Source organism: Podarcis gaigeae (assembly GCF_964106915.1).
Source record: "Podarcis gaigeae genome assembly, chromosome: 5".
Classification (NCBI taxonomy): Eukaryota; Metazoa; Chordata; class Lepidosauria; order Squamata; family Lacertidae; genus Podarcis; species Podarcis gaigeae.
In genome coordinates, this window is record NC_139681.1 from 27,775,230 (window position 1) to 27,801,189 (window position 25,960).

At 41.7% G+C, this 25,960-nt stretch overlaps 1 protein-coding gene across 30 annotated transcripts in view; it reads right to left on the minus strand.

Annotated features, from left to right (window-relative positions):
* ANK3 (ankyrin 3) overlaps nt 1-25,960 on the minus strand; it is a 380,323-nt gene that overhangs the window by 320,279 nt on the left and 34,084 nt on the right. For 8 of the 30 annotated variants that reach the window (XM_083740230.1, XM_083740221.1, XM_083740228.1 and 5 more), the window contains exon 1: nt 15,221-15,804. The exons of 20 other annotated variants lie outside the window; for them this stretch is intronic. In XM_083740230.1, coding sequence (XP_083596356.1) covers nt 15,221-15,283 — 63 coding nt within the window. In that variant the 5' untranslated portion in view covers nt 15,284-15,804. Of the gene's footprint in view, nt 1-15,220; nt 15,805-25,960 lie in introns of those variants that run through there. 2 more of the 30 variants (XM_083740241.1, XM_083740246.1) reach the window with 2 other exon arrangements.

A 25,960-nucleotide genomic window follows, 5' to 3' on the forward strand; every position in this document is an offset into this window, starting at 1 on the left:
ACACCAAGGAGTGGCGCGACAACATTTCCCTCCCTAGTGCCACCCTCTGTCCCCGACCAGAGATAAAAGAGCACAACCAGTTACGGGCTATGCCCTGTATCCCCACGTCTGCGAGGCAGTGGTCCAGAAGATCATGATCGACCATGTCAAAGGCTGCTGACAAATCTAAAAGGATCAGCAGTCCTGACCCGCCTCGATCCAGTTGTCTACGGAGATCATCTGTTAGGGCAACCAGAGCCGTCTCCATCCCAAAACCAGGATGGAAACCGGACTGAAATGGATCTAATGCCGATGTTTCCTCCAGAAACCTACCAAGCTGTTCAGCAACCACTCTCTCAATTACCTTACCCAGGTATGGAAGATTTGAAACTGGGTGGTAGGATAGGTCTAAGGGATCTAATGAAGTTTTCTTTAAGAGTGGACACACCACTGCTTCCTTCAGTTCCCCTGGGAATGTCCCCATGTCAAGGGACAAATTGATAATTTCAACCAGGGGGGTCCGCGCAACATCTGGACACTCCCTAATCAGCCAAGACGGGCACGGATCAAGGAGGCAGGTGGTGGGCCTACCAACTTGGAGGAATCTATCCACATCAGTAGGGAGTATCAGTAGAGTAGGGTGGGCACTCAATTTGCTAATCCCTACTCCCAGTGCTTTTTTTTCTAGGGGTATGCAGGGGGTACGCATACCCCTAAACATTTTGTGAATCTAAGTTTGGCCTCACTGAGGGGCAGTATTTAAATATGAGTAGGAAAATGAGAGTACCCCTAAACATTTTTTAAGAGAAAAAAAGCACTGTCTACTCCCAAAAAGGAAACCCAAACAAGGGTGTTTTGTTCTGTTTTTTGCTAAGACCCTATACCTATTTTATATCATTTTAGCTGTCACGGGTTCCCCAAAGAACCCTCAGCTTAAGTTTGATGAGGGTGCTGAGAATTCTTTGCTAGAGATGCCGACCTTCCCCGCTTAAAGAACTACGTTTACCAGGATTCCTTGGGAACAGGGAATGGCTACCCAACAAGTCTATAACTTGAATACAGTACAGACTTAAATATAGTAATTTAGGTATCCTCTTGCTGGTTCACTCCCACTAAGATTCTGCCACACTTAGCACAGATTCTGTCAGCAAGAAGGAAAAACAGATTAATTCTGAATTTAGGCAAATACATTATTTTTATACCTTGCTCCTTTTCCAATATCCCTTTAATATGATAATCCTGCATCTCTCAGTTGTTGGATTAGCATACTCAGTCTGAAAGATGTGTTCCCACCTCTTCATGCATCTTTCTTATCACAAGCTAAAGCGGATATTAAAAACTAAAACCAGGTTTCTTCCTCCCACCCCCCTTCCCTTTCCCAGTGATTCTGGTATCAAACCCATGAAAAATGTGTTGTTTTGACTTGTAAACTAAAACAAAAATCCATTGTGGTGCCTTGGGTATGATGGATTTTTATTTTTATTTTTTATTCCTAAGTGCGGCCTTACTTTCAAACAGAAAAAAGGAGACTCAGATGAAATATTATGAAGAGAGACAGTATCGGCTTTGTTGTACAAGTTCTGTACTATGATACTGATAATAATTAAGGCATATAATATATTCAGGCCAGGCAACTTACTTTATTCCTTGTACCTCAACAGATTCAAACAAGCTATCAAGCTCCTGGGTTAGAGCCCAAAGTTATCACAATACAGTCGTACCTTGGAAGTCGAACGGAATCCGTTCCAGAAGTCCGTTCGACTTCCAAAATGTTCAAAAACCAAAGCGTGGCTTCTGATTGGCTGCAGGATGGCATCTGTGGATTTCCTTGGTCAGTTAGAACCAGGAATTCATGAAGCTTACAGCGTTTTAGTTTCAAAGAAGGAAAACGGAGGTCTTCGAAGGGAAATTCTATAAAAAGCTGCTAAAATCATATGCATACTCTACAATTCTATGACTCTATATACAGGCAAGCAGAAGGCTTGTTCTTTTGGTGAGAACAGGATCTGGTGGATATGTAACATGTGAGGCTCTCTTAACCAGGAATGGATTGCAATGTCTGTCCCTTCATCTCTCCTTTCCTCTGCACAGTAAATTCGCACACCTTTATCACTCAACATTATCTGCACTTGTGTTGACCGTCGTTAGGCTAACCATATCTGACAATATTCAAAAACAGCTTTAAATTGTTGCCACAGTCAGCTGATGTATCACTTAGCCATAGTTAAATTGGGTCTGGCTACTCCAGTCTCCCAAAATGGGTACCAGATGCAGCTCCTGCCAGCATCCTAGGAGCTTCCCACAGTGTGTGCTTGAACAAGCAACCATTTTAAACATGCAGGTTCCAAGTGGTACATTTTTGCCGCACATCATATGGAGCATGCTGTATGTGCAACGTATGAGGTGGTCCTCTAACAAGGCTATCTAATCTCCATTATTTTTCTTGGCTCTCCCAGAATAGTTGAGAATTGGGGCCAAGTACAGAAGAGCGCTACATTTTGCAGCAAACATGAATGGAACAAGAGTTGAGAGGGAGCAACTTCCTTCCCTTCACCCACTCATTCAAAAGCTGACTGTCAACGAGAGCTTATGAACATTATTAAGCATAATTAACCTCTGCTGTTCATTTCAAACTTTCCATTCAGTCTGCAGGTCTTAAGGCTTCTCACACACCAGTTACAAAAAAACCACATCACTTGGTGTTGAGTTCCACTTCTTTCACCCGAAGTCTCAATAAAATGTTTGCTGTCTCAACAATATGTCACCAAGGAATATACTAGTAATGACATAGTGATAACAACTTCGAAAGGTGTGATGGAAAGAGAGAAGGCTGAATGAGAGCTCTATTGACCACCAGGGGGCGATACAGAAAAGGAATCTTCCCATCACAACCTGATGGGTCAAAACCTCTTTGCTATCAGTGTTAGTAATGGAGGAGCAGACATATATTAGCAAGTGAATTGAGGACAAAAAACAAAATGATATTTTTGGAGTTCAGCATATCTGGCAAACAGCTTGGAGCACTGTGTCTTTTGCTATTGTTTATTACATTTTAAAAAAATGATATATTACTAATAACTGATTACGTAGATTGATACACGCCAGGCTAAAGGCATAAATCAAAGTGTAAGTCATAAAGATGAAGCGGAATAGAGCACATGCACCATTTACGCAACATATACTGTATTGCAGTAATTGAAATATTGATCATTTCTAGGATTTGCTCCTTTGCAGAGTTTTTGAGGCTATCCTAAGCCAGCAGTACAAATCTAGCTGTTTGACTCATTTAGAGTACCTAATATTGAACTACGCCAAGTGTAAATGCTCGTTTATCTGATTCATTGGGAGGAGGAAGGCCCATCAAATGATACTTCAAACACAACATGCTGGGAAATATATTACAGCTGCTATCATTTCAGTGAAAAGAGATTTATTTTCTCTACTTTTTTGAATTCTCATGATTCTACTCCTTTATCTTCTTTTATATCTTCAGCCTCTATCTTCTGCCTCTGTTACGCCTTCATTCAAGCCAGCCACATCATTCTCCTTGTCCTTGAAAAATAAAAACACGCAAAACTCACAAGTTGTCTAAACACAACTGTGACGTAACTACTGTTCTATTTTCTCAGTTTTCCTTCCAAAATATTGGACTGTACAGTACTATCTGAGCAGGTGCACTCACATGTCACAATAAACCAGGGTTCCTGACTTACCATGGGTTTTTTCCAGTCAGCCTTAAACCAGGGTTTGTTTCACACTTCACAACAATTTGATGTGACTGAATGGAGGGCAAAAGGTCCATATTGGTTTTGTGACTTGTATAACAGAAATACACCACTATCACACCAAGAAATAGGGACTAAACTAGGAAAATAACAAACTCTTTGGCTGCTTCTCCACCAAATCCACACTTTCTTGGCTAACCCAATTACCAGTAAAGCAGCCCAATGACCACTAGCCCCATTTGAAAGAGTTGTAATATCCACAGAAGGACAAGGTCCAGGTATAACATGCACAATCTATAAAATTCTACTTAGTGCTTCAGTGGTTTCAGATGACCCTATTAAACATCAGTGGGAACGCAATTTCAGCTGTGAACTTCAGTAGAGTATTAACCCTAAAACTTATATGTAGGTGGTACCTAACCCCTAAGAAGCTGGCAATGATCCATCCTGTCAACTCACCATGTTGTTGGAGGGGCTGTTCTACACCTGGTACATTTCTCCACATGTGGTGGGAATGTACAAAACTCCAGCCTTTCTGGAATTCGATATTCCAAGAAATTAATAAAATAACAAAACAATTCAAAGTTGAACCAGAATTAGCTTTATTAAATATATTTCAGGACAGCAATCTGGATTTACATAAAAAATAATTAGCAAGCAATTTATTGTGACTGGAAAGACCTTTCTGGCACAACAGGCAATTGGTACAAAACAGTTTGGGAGATAGCCCTCCTTGAGAGATTAACAAATAAACTATGGTTGACAGAAAGATGGTTTTCTGCGGTGTGGTTTAATTTAATAACATGTGCCAGTATTCCAGAAAATGAACAATCCTCCCCATCAGCATTTGTCTCAGTCTGGCTGATCTAAATTTAAATTTAAACATAAAATTATTTTCTACACTTTGACCCTCCTCCTACGTTCATCAATATACCAACACTTTATATTGCTTCATTGGTAAATGGCTATTACTCATACTTAATCTCAGCACTACCACAAGAACCCTTGATAAGGCATTTAGCTATGCAATGTTGAGTGTTATCTATTAACTGTGTTCTATCCTGTTTTCCCTTTTTTGTTTAAACCAAGAACTTATACACTGACCACTAATAATGAACCATGTGTTGTAGGTATTACTGCAAATTTGTTGTGCCATTTCTGTGATATACAAATGACATCAGAAGGCTTGGTCTATTTATTTGTATAATTTATTATGCCTATGATACTTGTGTATAAAACTGAATAAAAAGTTATTTTTAAAAACCAGTTATAGCAGTTTCCTGTAGAAAGATTATCTGCAACTTTCTTCCAGTGATCTTTCACTTCATTCTCTCTCACACCTTTCAGGATGTTTTCATGCTGTGTCTTCTTGGCTCTCATGCCATTCTCTTAAATTAAAGTTTCTAAAACTGTTTGTCTGCCCAGCACCACCTTCTGCTATTTTCTCTTTGTCGTTAGATTTTCCTGCATAATTTTGCTTTTTTGCTCTAACCCTTATTTAAACCTGGCTTTTCAATATCAGCATGTACTCAAAGTGGATATGTAATGTGCGTGTGTATGAACAATATACCATGGATGCACATATTTTAAAAAACAAAACAAAACGAATCAGAACTATTTTAAAGGCAATAAAAAACAGCCACAGGGCAAATAAATACAAATTGACATCCTTATTTTTAAAAGGGCCTAATGAAACACCATATTCTTCCATGTTCAGCTTTGTCTAAGTTGCATTCTTTGGCTACAAAAATTCTAGGCAATGTTTTAATTCTTTCATATCCTAGTTCTTGCAATGCCCTCCTTCGCAGTTGTCCTGTTTCCCATTCAACCTCTTTAATCTGCTGCTTAGCTTACCTATTCAGCTCCTACTTTCACTCACTTTTTTCTCCTGAGCATTCCAATCTTGAGTTCCTTCTTTCAATTTACAAATGTTTGCCATTTCTCCTGTTAATCTTTCATCTCTTCTTTTGCTCACAGCTGTGTAGGATGGTATGAGGAACCTGACGTCCTCAATATGTTGTCGGACTCTAGTTCCCATCAGCCCCAGCTAGCCAGTAGATAAGGATGATGGGAACTGTAGTTCAGCAATCTCTGGAGCACCACAAATTCCCCATCTCTGGTGGAGGGGTTGGGGTCTTGGCTCATTACCCTGCATGCCCTGTCTCTAAGCATTCCCGCAGTAAGACCAGGTAGAAGAAATCTGCGTAAGCCTTTTGTAGCACAGAATACATTCCTGGGTTACTAGTCCACACTCATTGTCTTCATTTTCATCAACACTTTCAAACACAAACAAGAGAATTATCTAAAGCAGGACAACACGTAAATAATCATAACCATATGAAATAGACAGCCAGCTAAGAAACCATGAAAAGCAAAGACTTCTGTGACAAGACTTCCTTACTGAATTCATCAGTGTGTCTAGGCTTGGCTAGGATGCTCACTCAGGTCTGAAATAACTACATGCATCACACTTAATTAAAAATTTACCGTCTTCCCCATATTTAAATGAGGGGCTTCTCCAGCCGACATTTTTGCCAGCCTCTTCTGCTTCCCGTATCTACCAACATCATTATATCCTGATGACATCTGAATCAGGAGAGGCTGTGCTGTCTCTGGACCACTGCCCGGACACAGTGGTGAAATTGATGAGGTAAAGCAAGCTGAGCTTGAATCCTGGCAAGAAGGATGAGTAGCTTCCATGTCTGAGAAATTGCTCAGTTGCCTACTCTAGATAGGGTTGCACTGCCAGCAGGTTCGCAGTTTCTGGATACTTCTGGATCCAGCTCTGTCTCTAGAGTCTCAGGTAGCCTCAGTGGCCTTTTACCAACTGCAACTGGTTTGACAGCTACTGTACAGCCATTCTTGATCTGGGAAAGCCCTGCCACACTACTTTATGGGTTCCTTCAAGACTGGATAACTGCAATGTGCTCTGTGTAGGGCTTCCCTTGTGCTCGATCCAGAAGCTGCAGCACAGCTGCTGACAGGAGTGAGGCCTTGCCAACATATAACACCTGTGTTCAGAGAAGGGCAGGCCCAAGAAATTTTGGCCCCTGAGGTGAACCACAAAATGGTACCTCCCTCTCTGCCAGGGAAGAAGGGGTGAGTGCAGATCTATGTGAGGAACAAGGGGGAAAGAAGATCTACATCGGGATCTGCTGCCCCTGTGGATCCTGCTGCCTGAGGCGGTCACCACACCTTGCCTCATGGGCTCAGAGATTGCATTGGCTGCTGATTTGTTACCGGATCAAGTTCAAGGTGTTACTCTTAGTATACAAAGTCCTTAAAACTTGGGACCAGTTTACTTACAAGCTCGCCTTACATCAGATATGTGCCCACTCAACCACTACAATTGGCGGAACTGGCACTACTTGCAGGTGCCACATAATACCCATTCTGTATTTGTAATAACTTGATCGTTTAGTGTGGCAGCACCTAAACTTTGGAACTCCCTGCCTGTTGAGATAAAGCAGGTGCCTTTCACTGTACTCTTTTCAGCGCCTGCTAAAAGCATCCTTGTTTAGACAAGTCTGACCAGATGTTTAGAAGGTGGAGGTAATTTTAATCAGTATTAATATTTTAACTTTTGTATGTTTTAAAGCACGACTGTAAAGTTTTCTTGATTTTATGGTTTTGTGACCCGTTTTGAGGGTGTGTGTGCTTTTAAGAATCAAGTGATACCTAATTTTTATGAGATAACTACACACACACAAACAAACAAACAAACAAACACATATTGCCTGCAACCAATGGTAATATTTGAACACTCCAAGCCTTCCATCCTTCCATTGGTCGCTAACTAATTCATAAATTTTGCTAGGCTTGTGGTGCTGTGTGTATCCCTAGTACCCAATTCCCTGTATATCAGGCAGCTTTGTGAATGGAACTGGGGTGCGGTATGGCAACAGGAAGAAACCAGGCAGGAGTTTAGAAGCAGAAAATCTCCAGCTACTGAGCCCCAACTTTTTACTTAAGGAAGCTTAATAACGCACCTTTCAGCTAAATTCCACTTGAAAAGAACATTTTAACTGCTCTCATTACCCAGTGGCATTCAAGTGTTTAAGCACTTTTGCACATTCATGTGCAACAGCAAAATGCCTCATCACTCCAGAGGAGCTAGAGAATGCTAGCTTGGCACTAACAGACCTTGCAGAAAGCCAACTCCCAGTATGGTGGAAGGGGGTGTTGCCAAGAACAGAGATGATGACTGCTAGAGAAGAGCAGGTCATAGACCTCTGCCCACCTGTCAATGAATGCATAAAAGAGAAGAGCAAGATCACACCCAATGTCCATACTCTCAATCCACCCCCACCCAGTATAATAATAATAATAATAATAATAATAATAATAATAATAATAATAATATAATTTATTATCTATACCCCGCCCATCTGGCTGGGTTTCCCCAGCCACTCTGGGCGTCTTCCAACAAAATATTAAAATGCAATGGTCCTTCAGATATTAAAAGGTTCCCTAAACAGAGCTGCCTTCAGATGTCTTCTAAAAGTCTGGTAATTGTTTTTGCCTTTGACATCTGCTGGAAGGGCGTTCCACAGGGTGGGCGCCACTACCGAGAAGGCCCTCTGCCTGTTTCCCTGTAACTTCGCTTCTCGCAGTGAGGGAACCACCAGAAGGCCTTCGGCACTGGACCTCAGTGTCCGGGCAGAACGATGGGGGTGGAGATGCTCCTTCAGGTATACTAGACCGAGGCCATTTAGGGCTTTAAAGGTCAGCACCAACACTTTGAATTGTGCTCGGAAACATACTGGGAGCCAATGTAGGTCTTTCAAGACTGGTGTTCTGTGGTCTCGGCGGCCACTCCCAGTCACCAGTCTAGCTGCCACATTCTGGATTAGTTGTAGTTTCCGGGTCACCTTCAAAGGTAGCCCCAAGTAGAGCGCATTGCAGTATTCCAAGCAGGAGATAACTAGAGCATGCACCATTCTGGTGAGACAGTCTGCGGGCAGATAGGGTCTCAGCCTGCGTACCTGATGGAGCTGGTAGACAGCTGCCCTGGACACAGAACTGACCTGCGCCTCCATGGACAGCTGTGAATCCAAAATGACTCCCAGGTTGCGCACCTGGTCCTTCAGGGCAACAGTTACCCCATTCAGGACCAGGGAGTCCTCCACACCTGCCCGCCTCCTATCCCCCCAAAACATTACTTCTGTCTTGTCAGGATTCAACCTCAATCTGTTAGCCGCCATCCATCCATCAACTGTCTCCAGACACTTATGGAGGAGCCTGTATGCATGCAGATTTTCCTTTGTAAGGGACAAACTGTGTGTGGAGGCTCTTCCAGAAGTTATGTGGAACATGCGCAGGGTGTGTGTGTGTGAGAGAGAGGAATGGCCTCGACCCTGCACACACACCCTTATATATGCAGTAAAGTATGCACAAGGGTAGTGTCAATTATCTCAAGCGAATGCAGCTTGCCTAAGGCCACATAAGGAGCTGGCAGGTAAAACTCAACAGATCCAAGGGCCTCAGCCATTGCTTTTCTTCCCTCCCCACTACAAAATAAAAACACCTAGTCACCACCCACTAGTCATGTGTGACCTGCCTCCTTTGCCACCACATCCTCCAATTAATGGAGGGACTAGATGGGCCATTGGCTTCATCCAGCAGGCTCTTATGTTCTTAATACTTCAGACCACTGCCTCCCTTTCATGTACATCAATGTTACTGCAACACTACAAGCATCATGTTATTTTTCTGATGCATCGTTATCTTTGTATTGCTCAAATTTGTGATGCACAGACATAGTGGAGATATTTGAAACACACTGCTTCTCAGATCTACATTTTAAACTCATACTTCTTTACATCACACTAATTTCACAGAAGAAGGGAGAGAAGAGAAATTAATTTGCATATGCAAAGAACTCCAAAGACAGCCACCCTTGCCACTCATTTCACAGCTTTCAGATGCGATTCTAACATCTGTACCACTGTTATTTGCAAGGAATTATTTTATATAGTGCAATCATATGAAGAATTCTCATACAATTTCATCCAACAGTATCTGATTACCGTTCAGCTCAAAGGAAGAGTTACTCAGCAGGTTTGCAAGCCAAAAAGAACCAAGTAGAATATTTTGTATTTGATGAATGCCAGGAACAAACAGTTTTACTCACTAGGCATTATTGAAATTATTAAAAGGCCACTTACCTTTTCAAGCAGAAAAATTGCATATATGTTTAAGCTGCAACCCTTTATTTAGTCCAGCATAGATCCCACTTAAGTCAATGGAACATCAGTGGACTACTGAAATATTTGACACTGTACACATCTCAAATGGGTGGTGGAGAGAGTCGGCTTCTATCACCTCTGTGTCTTTATGCTTCACCATGACATACTGGCATAAGTGTGTAAATACATGTTGATTCCAATGCATGCATGTCCAATATGCAAGATCTTGCACATACACCATACACATACACCATTTTAAGGAACAAGGATCATGTATTTGAGCAGTGTTTAAGGAATGAGTGCATGGGCTGCATTTCACACAGTACAGAAGAGTACAGAGGTGAGACAAGAACAGGGTGGGGCCTGCTCAGTCTTGCTGCTCCATCCCATATGTTCACATTTGCAAATGTGTAAATAGCCGTAACCCTAATGACCTGAAGATTACAACCTTGTACTCAAACTAACCAGATTCTTCCTTCTAAGAATTCTGAGGCTGAGGCTAGACATAGACTAGGCTAGACTCTTTCCATGCACGCACACACAGAGCGTTTGAAATTTGCCAGGCACCAGGCATATTTTGCACCTGGCTCTCGGCCACTTGCAACCAAGTGATGATGCCCGGGCGCCAGGATGGTGGCTGACGTCTCCACCATCTGGAGGTGCATGCCTAGGGATCCTTGCTTGTTTTCACACACTAGCAACACATCCTGTAGTATTCTATCTGTTAGATTTTATCACAATGAATCTCAGGAACCAAAAAGTTTTAATAAAAAATAAGACTTTTGAGGTAACTGGCCCAAAAATGGCAACTAGGCATTATTCCGTTTCAACACATGTAACCCTGGTTTAAGGAGCCATTTTGCACTTTGCTTCTATACCTGAATTCTAACACTGCGACACATATCTAGTTTTCTAAGGGAAGGCAGCATTCAGTCCTGGCATTTCCCACCTGAAGAGGCAATTTCCTGGAACAGCTTTACCACAAGATGAGCATTTTTCTGGTCCAAGACTTATAGTGCCTAATTTCTTTCTCAGCAATAAAAACAAAAACAAATCTGTTGATCAGAAAGCTTTATGGATTTTGCATTTTCGATCTAATTTTCAGAGTCAAAATTTAAAACATTGAATATTAATGGATTTCAATGTTTTAGCTTTAGTTTTAAATGTTTGGGAAGGTGCTCATGCTTTTCTGTAAGTGAGCGGATGGCACTGTGATCTAAACCACTGAGCCTCTTGGGGTTGCCAGTTGGAAGGTCGCGGTTCGAATCCATGTGACAGGGCTAGCTCCCGTTGCTCTGTTCCAGCTCCTGACAACCTAGCAGTTTGAAAGCATACCAACACGAGTATGTGGCAGGAAGGTAAACAGGAAACGGAGTTTCTGTGTGCTCTTGTCACGGTGCCCCGTTGCACCAGAAGCGGTTTAGTCATGTTGGCCACATGACCCAGAAAGCTGTCTGTGGACAAATGCTGGCTCCCTTGGCCTGAAGTGAGATGAACGCTGCACCCCACAGCTGCCTTTGATGGGGCTTAACCGTTCATGGGTCCTTTACCTTTTACCTTTACCTCATGCTTTTCCAGCAATGAACTCCCATTTGCGTCAGAAGGGTTGGTCTTGCCCTCAGGCAAGCTGCGGGGGCAGAGGTGTCCATACCCATTTCAGAACATCCTGGTTTGATAGTTTAAAACGGGGCTTGGGAAAATACAAGCTGCTTCTTGGTCTGCATGCCCTGCTGGGGTTGTGTTTCCATTTCTTTGACCACAGCTTGCACTGCTTTGTGAAGGAAACTGTGCCTTGCCATGTTCATTTCTTCACTGGCAATTCTTGTGTTTTAAAACCTCATCTCAGGGATCCTCAAGAGGCCTGGCAAGCACTTACCAGGTCCATCCTACATCCCATAATCCATGTCTTATCTTCTGAAAGTAGATCTTCTGCTCCAGTGTTCTTGTCATGCAGTACAACTCCAGGCCTGTCCATGCACCTCACCTGCCTTGGCATTGTACACATGTTGTAACGTACGAGCCCACCTCTGCCAAGCGGCTTCTCCTGGTTCCAACAAGACTCTGGGCTTTTTCTTCTCTGCCCAACTAGAGCTCCAATCCTGCCTAATCAAGCATACATCTTGCCAGAACTTTGCAGCCTGGGGTTAATCTTGTACTAACCAGAGTTTTAATTTTGTTAACTAGTCTCCAAAAAAGACAGCCCATTCCTAAACGTATTGAGCAGGTAAGACTTGTATCCTGATACAGCCAGATCATGACAAAATGAACTCAATAGACTCCTGCTCCTGCTACCCTTTTCTAAAATCTAAAACTAGCTTGAGAGCTGCTGAGTAAATTTAAAACAGACTAACTCTTGCATTCTCTTCTTTGAAACTCTGGCGTAAGATTAGGAAGCACACAGGATGTGCCAAATATATCATGTGTGTATCATATCTCCATGCATAAACAAACCACAGGAAAAGATGCTATTAAGTTGTTCTGGGTTCTGCTTGATTCTCCATTTACGGCATCAGGTTAGGGCACATCTACAGTGCAATTTTATATAAAAAGTTGGGTTGTTAATTTACTTTCCAAAATTTTCTTGGAGGATTCCTTCAGTTCATTAAAGTAAGTGCTTCAAACTGTCAGTCATCAGCCCTCATCATCCAATGTATTCCAAGACTGAAAAACAGCAAAGTCAACAGGGATAATGGTGGAAGTCTTGCAATATGAAGGGGTAATTCCTTGCATGCTATGAAGGGTAATGGTTAGTCTTTGAAATAAGGGATTAATCCGGTTCTCTAATATCACTCTAATAGCAGCCCAGACATATCATGAGTATGACTGTCTGCGACAGATCCATTCCGCTCTATCATGTAACAAGATGAGGCATGAGAGCAAAATGCAATATTATGAAGCTCTCTAATCCATTTGAAAATAGAGGACACTCCCTATAGGAGTAATGGATTCATAATTATACATTCCACTCTGTTGCTTAGAACCACTGTAGCATGATTACAAATATATTAGCAGGTAACAGTAGCAGGTACCCCCAAATATAAATATGCTCACAAGATCCTATCATAATTATTACTAGCTATGTAACATTTGCCCCCACCTTTCAAAAAAAAATCACAACCACCTTTGAAGGGTCTTCAACCATAGTGGACCTTTGAGGGGATAGGATAGGAGCAAGAATTGCAATGGTGGAAACAAGTTGCTAAAGACACCATTCTATGTGCCTCAGTACAGTACTGGTATTGGTATAGGACAGTCTTCCCCAACCTGGTGCCCTCCAATGTTTTGGACTACAACTCCCATGATGTCTCACCATTAGCCATACTTGCTGGGGTTGATAGGAGTTAAAGCCCAAAGCATCTGAAAAGCACCCGGTTGGGGAAGGCTGGTATAGGACACCATGATGACATTGCAATCTCCGAACGAGACTGTGGAAGGAAAATAATGTCACGAATGACACAAAACATGTATACCGTAACACTTTGTGGTTTTTGTGCTGTGAAGCTCCAGAAATCCATATGTGACATTTCAGTCACTTCCCCAAACCACAACCACCAAAATTCTTCATATCTTGAGGAGGACATAACAGTAACCATCAGTTTCCCACTAAACAAAACATATTGAAAGATGAACATGAATGTGGCAATTTGTACCCATATTTCCCAGGAGAATTGGGTTTAAACAATTAGGTCACATCTACTGCAGGAAGAATGGGTTGAAGCCAATCCAAACAGCCTAATGCTGTGGATGTTTGCTTGGATGTAAATCCCACTGTGCTCAGTGGGACTTATTCCCAAGTAAGTGTGCATAGGATCACCACTGACTTAGTTACTCAGGGTTTGAAGACTTTTCATCTAATACAGGGATTTTCACACTTACTATTCTATGCCACTTGACTTACAACAACAATAACTGTATAGCTGTAAACACAGGACAAATACTCTCTTTTATTAAAAACATTTATCTTTCAAAAACCAACTCCACAGTGGGTTGTATTTCCTACCCTGGTGAGAAAACAGTGCCAGGCAGAAGCATTTCATATGCTACATGCAATAGAGATTACCCGTTCCAATGCTCTCTAGAGCATTTTTTTCCCTATAAGCAAAATCCAGAATATATTTGCAAAGATCAGACACAAAAATAGATTATGGGGAGAGGAATGTGCTTGACTTCCTTCTAAAATGCTACGAACCACCTTTCAAATATTTATATATTTCTCTTCCCCAATTTGCTACACACAGTCCAACCTGTGGATCAGTTAAACCTCAATATCCCAAGTTACCTAGTCCAGCTGATTTATGCACCACAATCTAAGGCTGCAATATTTTCATGGAAGCAACTGCCACTGAACTCAGTGGAACTCGGTTTAGAGAGCAAGCATGTTTAATCACTGTCTTGGGCATTTTTATTCACAAGTAGGTTTCACTGGAATTGTAGCCTACCTCCAAATAAATGTATTTAGGAAGGAAGTGAGAGACCAACAAACTGAAGGGAACACATAGTCACTGCAATTTTTCACAGCTGCTTACTCCTAACTAATCCCACATATTTAAATGGCATGAACTGGCAAAGACTTGAGAATTTCAGCTACTCCCACCAGAAATCACCAAGAACACTATTTTTTAAATGCTCGGCATCTTATTTTTGCAAGCCAGTGCAAGTAACAACAGCAACAACAAGAGCCAATTTTGAAGGATCCGTGTTATTCCGCACAACAACAAAAACATTCTGGCAAATCCATCTAAGAACCACCTGTGTAGTTCTCTATAATAAAGAAACAACAACACATGACAAAATCAGTTTTCTGAACCAAAGTTAAATTTCATCACCATTCATTCGGCTACAGAATGTAAAAACAGCTACTATACTAGCCAAGGCGTTGCCTGAAAAGGTTTTATATGATTTACACAAACACACACACACATTTATTCAGAACTTAAAATGTTCGCAAGAACATCTATTAGCAAGCATACACTGTTGACAGGCAGAGTTTCTTTCATGGGGATGTTTGTTTACTCACTGGGTGTGGACTTAAAAGATTGCTGTAGTATATCAAAAAGCCACATTGTTTAATCATGCAGTAAGCAATTTGTTTCAGAATGCTCAGATATTTGAAGAACATAAAGCAATTGTGTTACAACATTCTGTTTCCAGGAAGGGAACACGCCCATCAGCACCCAGGAAAAACAAAAGCATCCTCGTTCTAGCATCTTCTTGGTTCCCTAAATTAAAAGACCCCAGAATCAAACCCTTTTTGAACCCACGTGAAAAAAAGAAAAGAAAACCTTATAACCGAGAATAAAAGGTGCCGGAACCTTTCTGGGAGTTTACCTTTTTGCCTTTCTTTTTCCTGTGAGTATGTTTTGCATTCTTCTCCTTTGCTTCTTCACTCATTTTTCAGCAAGTAAAATACACAATCTATAGACCGCTACTTGTATTCCAACCTCCAGAGTCACTGGAAATATCAGAGCATTGAAACCAAAGTCCATCTGCTGACGTTTCTCAGGCAAGTAACAGAATAAGTGCTGTTTAAACACAGCCACTGCTACTCCTGTAGAAGCTGGAACTGCTACTCAGAGCCTTGCTCGCGATTTCCCCAGCTCTCCCCACCCCTTCAGTTACAGAGCTGGGAGTTCAGATAAGCTACTATTCCAGTGAAAAAGCAGCACTCCCCTTTCTTTTGTTGTTCTGCACTGACTGTTACCCCTGGGGTAAGATCTCGGCAAGATTTGGTAGCTTGTTCCATCCACGGTGCCTCCCCAGCCTCTAAATGCACAGAAATCAGCGGCAGATTGCTGACAGGTCTCAGAAGCTTTCACCAGCAGATGATTTGCTGTGCCTTGCAGACGGAGAAACTGAGCATAAATTGCTCCGATTCCCGAGAGCGCACAGCACCAGCCCATGTGTTGAATGTACTGGGGAACGCACTAACCAGATAAGGAAGCCTCCAAGAGATGAGAGAGAGAGAGAGAGAGAGAGAGAGAGAGAGAGAGAGAGAGAGAGAGAGAGATCAGGTGGCTGGTTCTCAATAATTACTACCACCAGGAACATTTAAAACAGTGTGTGTGTGTGTATGTGTGTGTGTGTGTGTGTGTGTGTGTGTACACACACACATATATGATTACATGCACTAGACAGAATTAATGTTCAATTCTCCTCATAGTTATCCAGCCCTACTCCTTTAGGCACACTTCAAATTACTTATATTAACATTAAGATTGATTACCCTTTCAATTATTTATCACATAAAAGCGCCAACTACTTCCATAAAAACAGAGATTTGCAATTATTTGTATCTCCTAAGCCAGTCCCATGCCAGCATGTATTCATGACAGAAGATTGATAGACAATTTCTTCTCTTCCCTCCCCCCCCCCTTCTCTGATGTAGGTCTCACAGAGAAAGTGCTACATGCCTTGAGTTGTGGTATCTCCAAAGTCCGTGGAGGGTTTCTGGATCAAATTTCCACACACTGCTGACCTACTCAGCAAAATGGTTTGGCTAGATATGTACAGGTCTCACACAAACGGGGGGGGGGGGAGTAGATGGAGACACCGTTCTATCACTTCTAGACCCCTACACAGTTAAAGAAATCTTTAATAAAAAAATTCAAAATGGGTTGGGTAAAAATATACACTTACCCAGCACATTGGCTTTTGATGCAATGAAAATTTAAGAATTATCTTTAAATCCCTTATATACAGAAATAGCTTTAAATCCCTTATATACAGAAATAGCTGTAAATCCCTTATATACTAAAGGTGCTCTGCTCAATTACAGGCTTTTCAGCTCCCCCTTCTAGCAGCACCTTCCGGAAGCCCCCAAAGTTTTGGGGGCTCTACAGCAACACCCATTGAGGTGTGGAGAGCAGCCACATGAAAATAATATGTGTTACGGCATAGGGGACTGCTATTTGAACACACATCTGGGGTGCGATGCAAAGATGCTACTGTGATTGTTTGTCCATGGTTTTATCCTGATCAGTTTTTTCTGGTCTGTTTGTCTCCTCCCTACTCACACAGGGAAGAAACAAACCATGATTTCCTGGCTTGGAATTATGATCGAAGCATTATGACCATGGTTTGTTTTGCTTTGTTCTTGGTTTACTTACTCACTTGGCTTCTTAGAATAAGAAAAACACAAGATATGGAAATACTGCTAAGCAATGGCTCATGGTTTGTTTTCCACATGTGCTAGTGGCGAGGAGACAAACAGTGCAGAAAAAGTGTGTTCACAGTAAACCACTAACTATGGTTTATCATTCCACCTAAACTGAGTCAGTGTAATGTTGTTCTGTACGATCCAGATTTGCTAATTAACACTAAGTCAAACCTTGTCTTAATACGTAGGTCTCCAGAGAGGAGATCATGATGGCTTTGATCCTCTTCCAATCTAACTATTGCTATGCTGCTGTGAGATAAACCATGGGTTTGACTTGGCATGTCATCCAAACCCAGGCTTGTAATTTGCCTCACTCCAGAGAAACCACAAACTGTAACAAAGGTTTGTTCTTGGTTAACAGCTCATGATTTGACTGAATCAAGTCCAAACACAAGCCCAAGTTCAGACGGCATGCTAAGCCAAACCATAGTTTAGCTCACAGCAACAGGACTAAAGGAGAAGCAAAACAGCTGTGATCAGCTTTGCGGGAACCTGAGCACACACACACTTGTGCCAAACCATCGTTTGCTTATTGTTATGTGCAAACCGGACCTACATGTTCTGTAATGAACCATCATTTTTTCCCATTCTGTTTCTTTCTCATATATGTACCACCCTGTTGATTTGTTAAAAAAAAAAATAGAGGTGGTAATTGATAATACCATTGCATTCTTGCTTCTGAAAGCTTCTTCCTTTAATACTCCTATAGTACTTATTAGATTATTAAACATTGGGTTTCTATGAATATTGATTTTTTATTTATTAAAAAAAGCACAATCAAATGGCACACGGGCAATAGCGGTTTCTGACTCTAAGGTTACAGAAACATCTATTTTTGCTAAATACCGGAAGCCAAGTAACGTTAATATTTTCCTAAAATGGAGGGCAAATTGAAGAGAGATCTGTAATCTGAAATGCTGCTGACAATTGAGGGAACAATTAGATTAGTTTTTATCAAGGTAATAAACCTTAACCTGAACAGATTGCAGGTGGAGACTCAAGTGACTGAATACTTCTAAAAATGAAATAAAATTAATCCCTGTAAATAGAAAACCTGATGTCAGACAAAAGGTTCATGCCTATCCTTCTTCTTGTTTTCTGTGTGTATTGAATTCATATTTTTTTGTGTGTGGAAACATTCAATTCCATGAGCCCCCACTTGCAGCCTGAAATAGTGCAGCCCAAATAAAGGTTTGACTACCTTGGTGAGAACTAAACCTTAGACAGCAGGGTTTTATGAAAGAGGTGCTTGTACAGAAATATGCAAAACCAGTTGTTATGTTTTCCTTTTTTAGGCCGGAAAAAAAATCAAAACAAAACCCTAGTACTTTCCCTAGATTTGCATCCTTGCTTAGATGATGTGTAGCAAAAGAAAGTGCTCTCTGCTGGCTGATTTGGAGAAAACACTTATAAATAAAGCTACGACCTCATTGAACGCATATATTCTAATTATGCTGCTGTGAACAACCTGGGAGGCCACTTCGCACTTTGGGTGTAGCCTTAAAAGATCTTAGATGTGTTCATCTAAAAATGTAAAGTGTGGGTAGAACACAACACATTTACAAACACACGCTGTGTACAAGTACAGCAAGCCCACAAATTGTGTTTGCTTTACTTATGCGATTGCAACCTTACGTGGTGTTGGGGAGATGAATAAATAAATAAATGGAGAACCAAGGAAACCCAACACTCTCTGCTCTACATTTATTTACTTATTTCCCTCTTCCATCCTTGCTTTGGGAAGGAAGTGAGAGGGCTCTGGCAGCGTCTCAGTGTAACTTTAAATATATTTCAGGTAAGTAGGATCCAACAGAGGGACATGCGTGGCGCTGTGGTCTAAACCACAGAGCCTAGGGCTTGCCGGTTAGAAGGTCGGCGGTTCGAATCCCTGCAACGGGGTGAGCTCCCATTGCTTGGTCCCAGCTCCTGCCCACCTAGCAGTTGGAAAGCACGTCAAGTGCAAGCAGATAAATAGGTACCGCTCCGGCGGGAAGGTAAACGGCGTTTCCGTGCACTGCTCTGGTTTCACCAGAAGTGGCTTAGTCATGCTGGCCACATGACCTGGAAAAACTGTCTACGGACAAACATTGGCTCCCTTGACCAGTAAAGCGAGATGAGCACCACAACCCCAGAGTCGTCTGTGACTGGACTTAACAGTCAGGGGTCCCTTTACCTTTTTAGGATCCAATAAGTGTGTAAAGTGCAGTGGCGTAGCGTGGGTTGTCAGCACCCGGGGCAAGGCAAGTAATTTGCGCCCCCTAACCCGTGGATTTGTGCCCCCTAACCTGTGGATTTGCGCCCCCTAACCCTAACCCCCAGATGTTGCGCCCGGTGCGGCCGGCCCCCCCTGCACCCCCCACGCTACGCCACTGGTAAAGTGGGCCTAGCCCTTGCAAAAGAATTACTTAATAAATGCACAGTGATCTTCCATCACACATTGGGGCTTGTTTTAATACTCCTAGAACCCTATAAACATTTACAATGATTTCTGGAGTGGGAATTTTATATGCAGACACCTCGTTCATTTATTACAATTATTTATACCCTGCCATTCATCATACAGACCCTTCCAAGGCAGCTTACCACCATAACACAATATTAACATACTTTAAAGCCCTTGGGACACTTCCTGGAGGCTAGCTGATAGTAGAGTGTGGGGTGCAAAAAGAAAGTACAGTTGACTTTTGCCTGCCTTCCTCTCTTTTCCCCAAGAGAAAGCAATGATGCTACATTGCTTTTATCAAAGAAACAATTCATTGGGTCAGGAATCATTATAGGAATTACAATTACTCTGAACTCCGCTATGAAGAATATCATTATAGAAGTTTCTTGCTTCTATGAGATATTTTTGGTTATTCGTTGATAAATTTTAAGAAGTGTTTTGACGTGCAACTCTTTAACAGTTATTATATCAGAGGCTGCACGGCATCGAAATGTGAAGACTGCGAGCAGAAATGTCAGCCATACGGTTTTCTAACACATTGCTTAATTGCAGCCCAGTTTATATGTGAACTTTCAGAATCCCGGCGATGCAGATCTACTAGCAGAGTTCTATTTTTAGATCAAAAAATAACTCGCATAAGAGGACAACAGGGTAGGCCAAATGAAGTCTACCAGGACAGTTCTATTTATAAACACATGCAAGGAAAAGGAAGGAGGCATGGAGCCCATGTGGAGTGGAAAGGGAGAATTTCAAGAAGAACAACCAGCAACAAGTCACTTTTGGTGACAAAAAGCTAATGAGGCTGTCATGCGCAGTTGGTGAAGAGCAGCTTCGTAGTAGACACAGGAATCCATGGAAGTAGCTGATTTGGATAACACTTAGGACACTCTGTACTTACAGGAGGCTCCTTTTTGCAGTTTGAATGGTTTCTGCTGGCACCTGTGTCATATGTAATCTGCTGCTGTGTGCTATTCATTTAACCCTGACTGGGGACAAGGTCTCTCGTTTGCTTTAATGAGCTCCCTGAAAAGGTGGCACTAAGGGGAGAGAAATCCATGTAATAAATAAGTTTTCTTTTTGCACCAGCAAAAGAATATTGGCTTATTTACTTCATTCATTCATATCTACTAGATGTTTTGAAAAGTTCTTTGCCTATTCTTTATAGGTCCAAGCTGCCTCCCTAGATATCACTGCCAAATTTGGAACAAGGGTTCCCAAGGTGTGGGGAAGCAGTTTCCTTCAGTGTTGGGCTACTGGGCTGCCATTCTGACTTTGCCCATTTTTTGACACAGGCATAGGCGTGGCCACCTATTGATCACCAAGCTTGGCATGAAGGTTCCTAAAGTGGGTGTGAGGGTCCTTGGTAATGTTTGGGTGCTGGGCACTATTTTGAATCAAGACGGTAGATCAAAATGTGACTTTGGCATAACTTTGCCTGATTTTTGGCATGACTGATCCAAACTAAAAAGGGGGAAAAACCCAAACACTATCCATTTTAAAAACACAACATTTTGGGGTTTCTACATATTCCTGGGCAACATCAAGCACTCACCACTAGTATAGATATATTACACACACTATATTTTTTTCTACATCTAAATTTTCACTGGCATTCCAAAACTTAATTCTTATATTTGCTAACATATGAAAATAACTCATACTTCTCCACCCTACAACCCTATTATATGTATTTTTACTCAGAATCCCACGAAGTTCAGTGGGACTTCCTTCCAGGTAAGTGGGTTTAGGAATTCAACCTCACTCATTTTAATTGAATTGATGATTCAACAAAAGATCTGAAAGACTGGCAAAAGTACATGTCTGATAAGGTTTCTTCTGCTCAGCTTTCATCAGCCAACCTTTTTAGTCTTCTTATTTTAATTAACTGACATGTTTTTCAACAGAATGACTACCTAGGCATAACCTCAGTTATTAATGGAGTAAAAGTCATTTGTTCATAGCATTGCTAAAATTATCATGAGGCATAAGTAGCAAGTATAATGTGTGTGTGTGTACATTGCCTTTTCAAAATGATATTTTGAATCTATTCAAGCACAAGCCACCCAATCCCAATTTAGTAAACTGTGCCCCTTCACACCACCTACAATTTATACCGCAATTGGTTTTTGCAGGGAGAGAGAAGAATCCAGTCTCCATGCCTGTCTGGCTGGCATGGAGTAGAAACTAAATTCAGCTAAAAGAGTGTAAAAATATTTGACTCATTGATTCATGGGAAGGTGCCAATAACAATTAAGCAAGCTGAAAGAGACTGCTTGGTCTAATGCAATGTTGCACAGGTTTGTTTCACTCAAACTTCTCTGTATAGGGAAGTTTTTGATATTTGATGTTTTACTATATTTTTATATGTGCCGTAAACCACCCAGGAAACCCAGCCAGATCGGCGGGGTATAAATAATAAAGTTGTTGTTGTTGTTGTTGTTGTTGTTGTTGTTGTTGTTGTTGTTGTTGTTATGTTGCACTTAGAAACTTATGTGTGGCTTCAGGGAGTTGGGCACAGTTATTTAGCTTTTCCAACAGATTCTATGCAGTTCCAGGTTTTTATTTTTCTCACACACCCCAAATTAAATTGTAACTCTTAATCAGTAAAACATGTTAGAAAGCAAATGTGGACACAACAAGCTGTAAGGTAGGGTTTTAACCTTTGGTCTCCTTTCCTGGTGGAATCATGGCTTGTAGCATATACGGTACTGTATATATGTAGAATCATATAACTGTGGAGTTTGAAAGGGACCCTGAGTATCATCTAGTCTAACCCCCTGCAATGCAGGAATAGGCAGCTGTCCCATGCAGGGTTCAAACCTGCAAACTTGGCATTATTAGCACCACACTCTAACCAACTTCAGGGACGCAGGTGGCGCTGTGGGTTAAAGCCTCAGCGCCTAGGACTTGCCGATCGAAAGGTCGGCGGTTCGAATCCCTGCGGCGGGGTGCGCTCCCGCTGCTCGGTCCCAGCGCCTGCCAACCTAGCAGTTCAAAAGCACCTCCGGGTGCAAGTAGATAAATAGGGACCGCTTACCAGCGGGAAGGTAAACGGCGTTTCCGTGTGCGGCTCTGGCTCGCCAGAGCAGCGATGTCACGCTGGCCATGTGACCCGGAAGTGTCTCCGGACAGCGCTGGCCCCTGGCCTCTTGAGTGAGATGGGTGCACAACCCCAGAGTCTGTCAAGACGGGCCCGTACGGGCAGGGGTACCTTTACCTTTACCTTTACCTAACCAACTTCACTATCCAGGCTAACTCACTGTGTCATGAATACCAGCCACCGAAGATCATAGCCAGCTTGGAGTTCCTAAAACAGACAATTTGGGGCAGAAATGGCTTGAACTAAAAAAAAAAAGCTATTCCTTCTATGTTTACACAGTGGATGTAGGATTTTGGCACAGGTACTTATCACCAAAGAAAGGTGACAGAAATTTACATAAAATTTTAATATATTAATTTACATGTATATATGCAAATTTTGGAGTGCTTGCTGTTATTTAAATAGAAATGCAATACATCTCACCAGACTGGGGAAGACTGTGACCAGCTAATCTGTGTGCCTGCTTTGTTCTCCTTACTGACTGACCCTGGGCAACTTCAATATTCCTTCTCTCTCTACTTATGGTTCCTTATCTTTAAACTAGACTTGGATTGAACAGTCTTCCAAGCAGAGGGTTCTTTCAAGCAAAAGGCTGTCGTCTGCACAGTTGGGCAGATAGAATTCCATAGGGCTTTGGTTGCTAGCAGTGCAGTCCCATTTGATCCCATGTTCATCATTTAGATGATGTTTGGGGAAAACAAGATCTTCAAAATCATTTATCTGAACTTGATTTAAAAAACAACAACAACCTGTCTCATTTATCCTCCCTACACTCCTGAAAGCTAGGCTAGACAGAGATAATTGCCTAAGATCTGCCAGTTATGTTCATGGCCAAGTGGGGATTTCATCCCAGGCCTTCTTGGTCCTTGCCCACCACTCAGTCATTCTATTAGGAATTCACACAAGGCATTTTGTTTTTGTTTTTCCATGTATTCAGTCATGGAAATGATTCTCAGGCATATTCTTTGGTTTGCAAAACAAGCAACTTAAGAAATAGCCCATAGCCTCACTTGAGTGACTTAAAAAGAAGGAATGAGTTCCATTGCCAAAAATTTAGACACAAGTCAGTCACTGAGCTATATAGCACAGGTTAACGAAGCGTTTTTCCCTTCATGCACAAGGCCAATACTCCTGTCCCAATATGGTGCACTCATCTTGTTTGCTTAAATCTACTCCATACAAACTATGGCTTTTATGCACATTAACAGGAAAATACCATTGCCTATAACGCAATGCAAGAGGGGGTATCCAATTTACGTTTTACTCCGAAATTAATGGACCAAACTTAGTCATGTTCATTGATTTCAATGGGTCTACTCTGAGTAAAAGTTAGTTGCCTACCACCCACTTTGCAGAATGGTTTAAAGTAAAAACAAGCTCCCCTCATTCTCCCTTTCCTTTAGATCTTTCTGATTTTTGCCATTATTAATTCTTGTGCCCTCTCAAAATCCTTGAGTAAACACTGCATTAAGAAGGTGGCCAAGATATATACTTCATTATATAACAAGCCAGCTGGAAACCCTAGAGTAGCCCTAATGTTGTCAGGCACAGACATTAAGATGTGGTGACCTTGACCCCACCTTTCACTAACGGATACTTATTTCTATTGTATATTGTATTTGGACCAATACTTGCTTGTGAACAGTTTTAAACTTTTCTGTGCCAAATCAAAATTGTCAGGATAGTCCAGGTCCAAGTGTTGGCAGAGTCCAGCTCACCACAGCTGATGATACAGCAAGTACCTTAAGCAGTGCTTTATCTAAAATGAATTTTCATTTTATTTTCAGGTATGTGAGGGGTGAGCCTTTTAATGGGCCCTTAAAGTTAGCCACATCAACATTCTCTCCAGGTTTCTTGCAATTGCACAGCTCCGTTACAGAAATTATCAAATGCTATGCATTTATTTTCCAGCAATTTTCATGCAACTGCCAAATTTGGTCCTTCAATTTTTATACCTGTTAGTTCAATCCATATGATCAAACAGAAGGCAACTTCTGGCTCAGATTGCTACAATGATGCCTGCAGGGTGTGTCAACCTTTGTGTCTGCATGGTCCCTGTGAAGGCTTCCAAGGGTGCCCCTGGCAGGTGCCCCAGACTCTAAGATTTCACTTTCTTTTTTCAGTAACCTCTAGCCCTCCTAGAATGAAAGTTATGGGGCAATATGTGGAGGCACCTTCTAAGCAATTTCCAAGAAAAGAGAATGGTGTGGTTATCTTGTATATTCTTCCCCCTGTTGCTGAGGAATGCTCCCTGTTATTAGACAGCAATAACATCAGCCTCTATCCCTCCCTCCTCCTTTGTGTGTGATCTCCATAAACAGGACCAATAGGGCATAGATGAGTGCCCATGGTAAGCATAAGGTTGTCAGAGGCAATTGTCTAATTTGTGTTATGCCATGCTCCCCATAGCAGCCATTTTGTGTTATGCCACAGCAGCCATGGCAGCCATTTTGTGACTATCACCCCCAGCATTCTCTGAAATTTAAAAACAGTGACCCCTGCTCTAGTGCTTCTTTGCATGCATGCATCCATCCATCCATCCGGTGGCAATACTTGAAAGGGGACAGGCATCAGGGTGATGTGGGTTTTGCAAAAAGGAAACAAAATTGCAAGCATGAGTATTTCCAGATTTTCACATCTTCACAAAGTTACAGATGTGGAAACTGACACTTAATACAGCAACAGCAAGCAATGAATTCCTGAAAGCACTTATATTTTCTAATCACTCTGCCTTTTTAAACAAATTCAATCAAGACAACTTTCAACCTAGTTAGTAAGTATCATGAACATGCATTTATCAACTGCAATATGAAAAATAGTGAACAATTGCTCTAATCCAGTCAAATTCAGTCCCATTCATTTCAACAAGCCCTCTAAAATTCATGCTCAGTCCTCCTACTGAAGTCTTAGGGAATTTTGTCTGTCTTATTTTCAGTATTCTAGACTGGTTCTTTAGAAACAGTTTACAAATACAAATACTCCTGGTTTGGATGTTAGATTACAGGAAGAGGACTGTGACTGAATGCTCCCCTGCAAAAGGAAATACTGCCTATAGCAGCAGTTTTAACATTAGGATGCACTGTTTGTCCAAAGAACCTCTTGTACAAACACCAGGGCAGTAATTAGAATGCATTGGTTTTAACCCAGTAGCTCATTTGTTAGATTACCGTGGACAGCATTAGTGACTATCAAGAAATGTAAACCATTAGATAGCTTCTCTCCACATTCCCTAAAACCAAAGAAGAGTAACCTTTCAATGAATACAGAAAGAACTTTCCAGCTCAGCAATCATCTCTAGTTTTCTTGCAGGGAAATTCCCAGCACATTATCCAATGTGCAATTTCTGCATTAGATATTTGGCAGTGCATC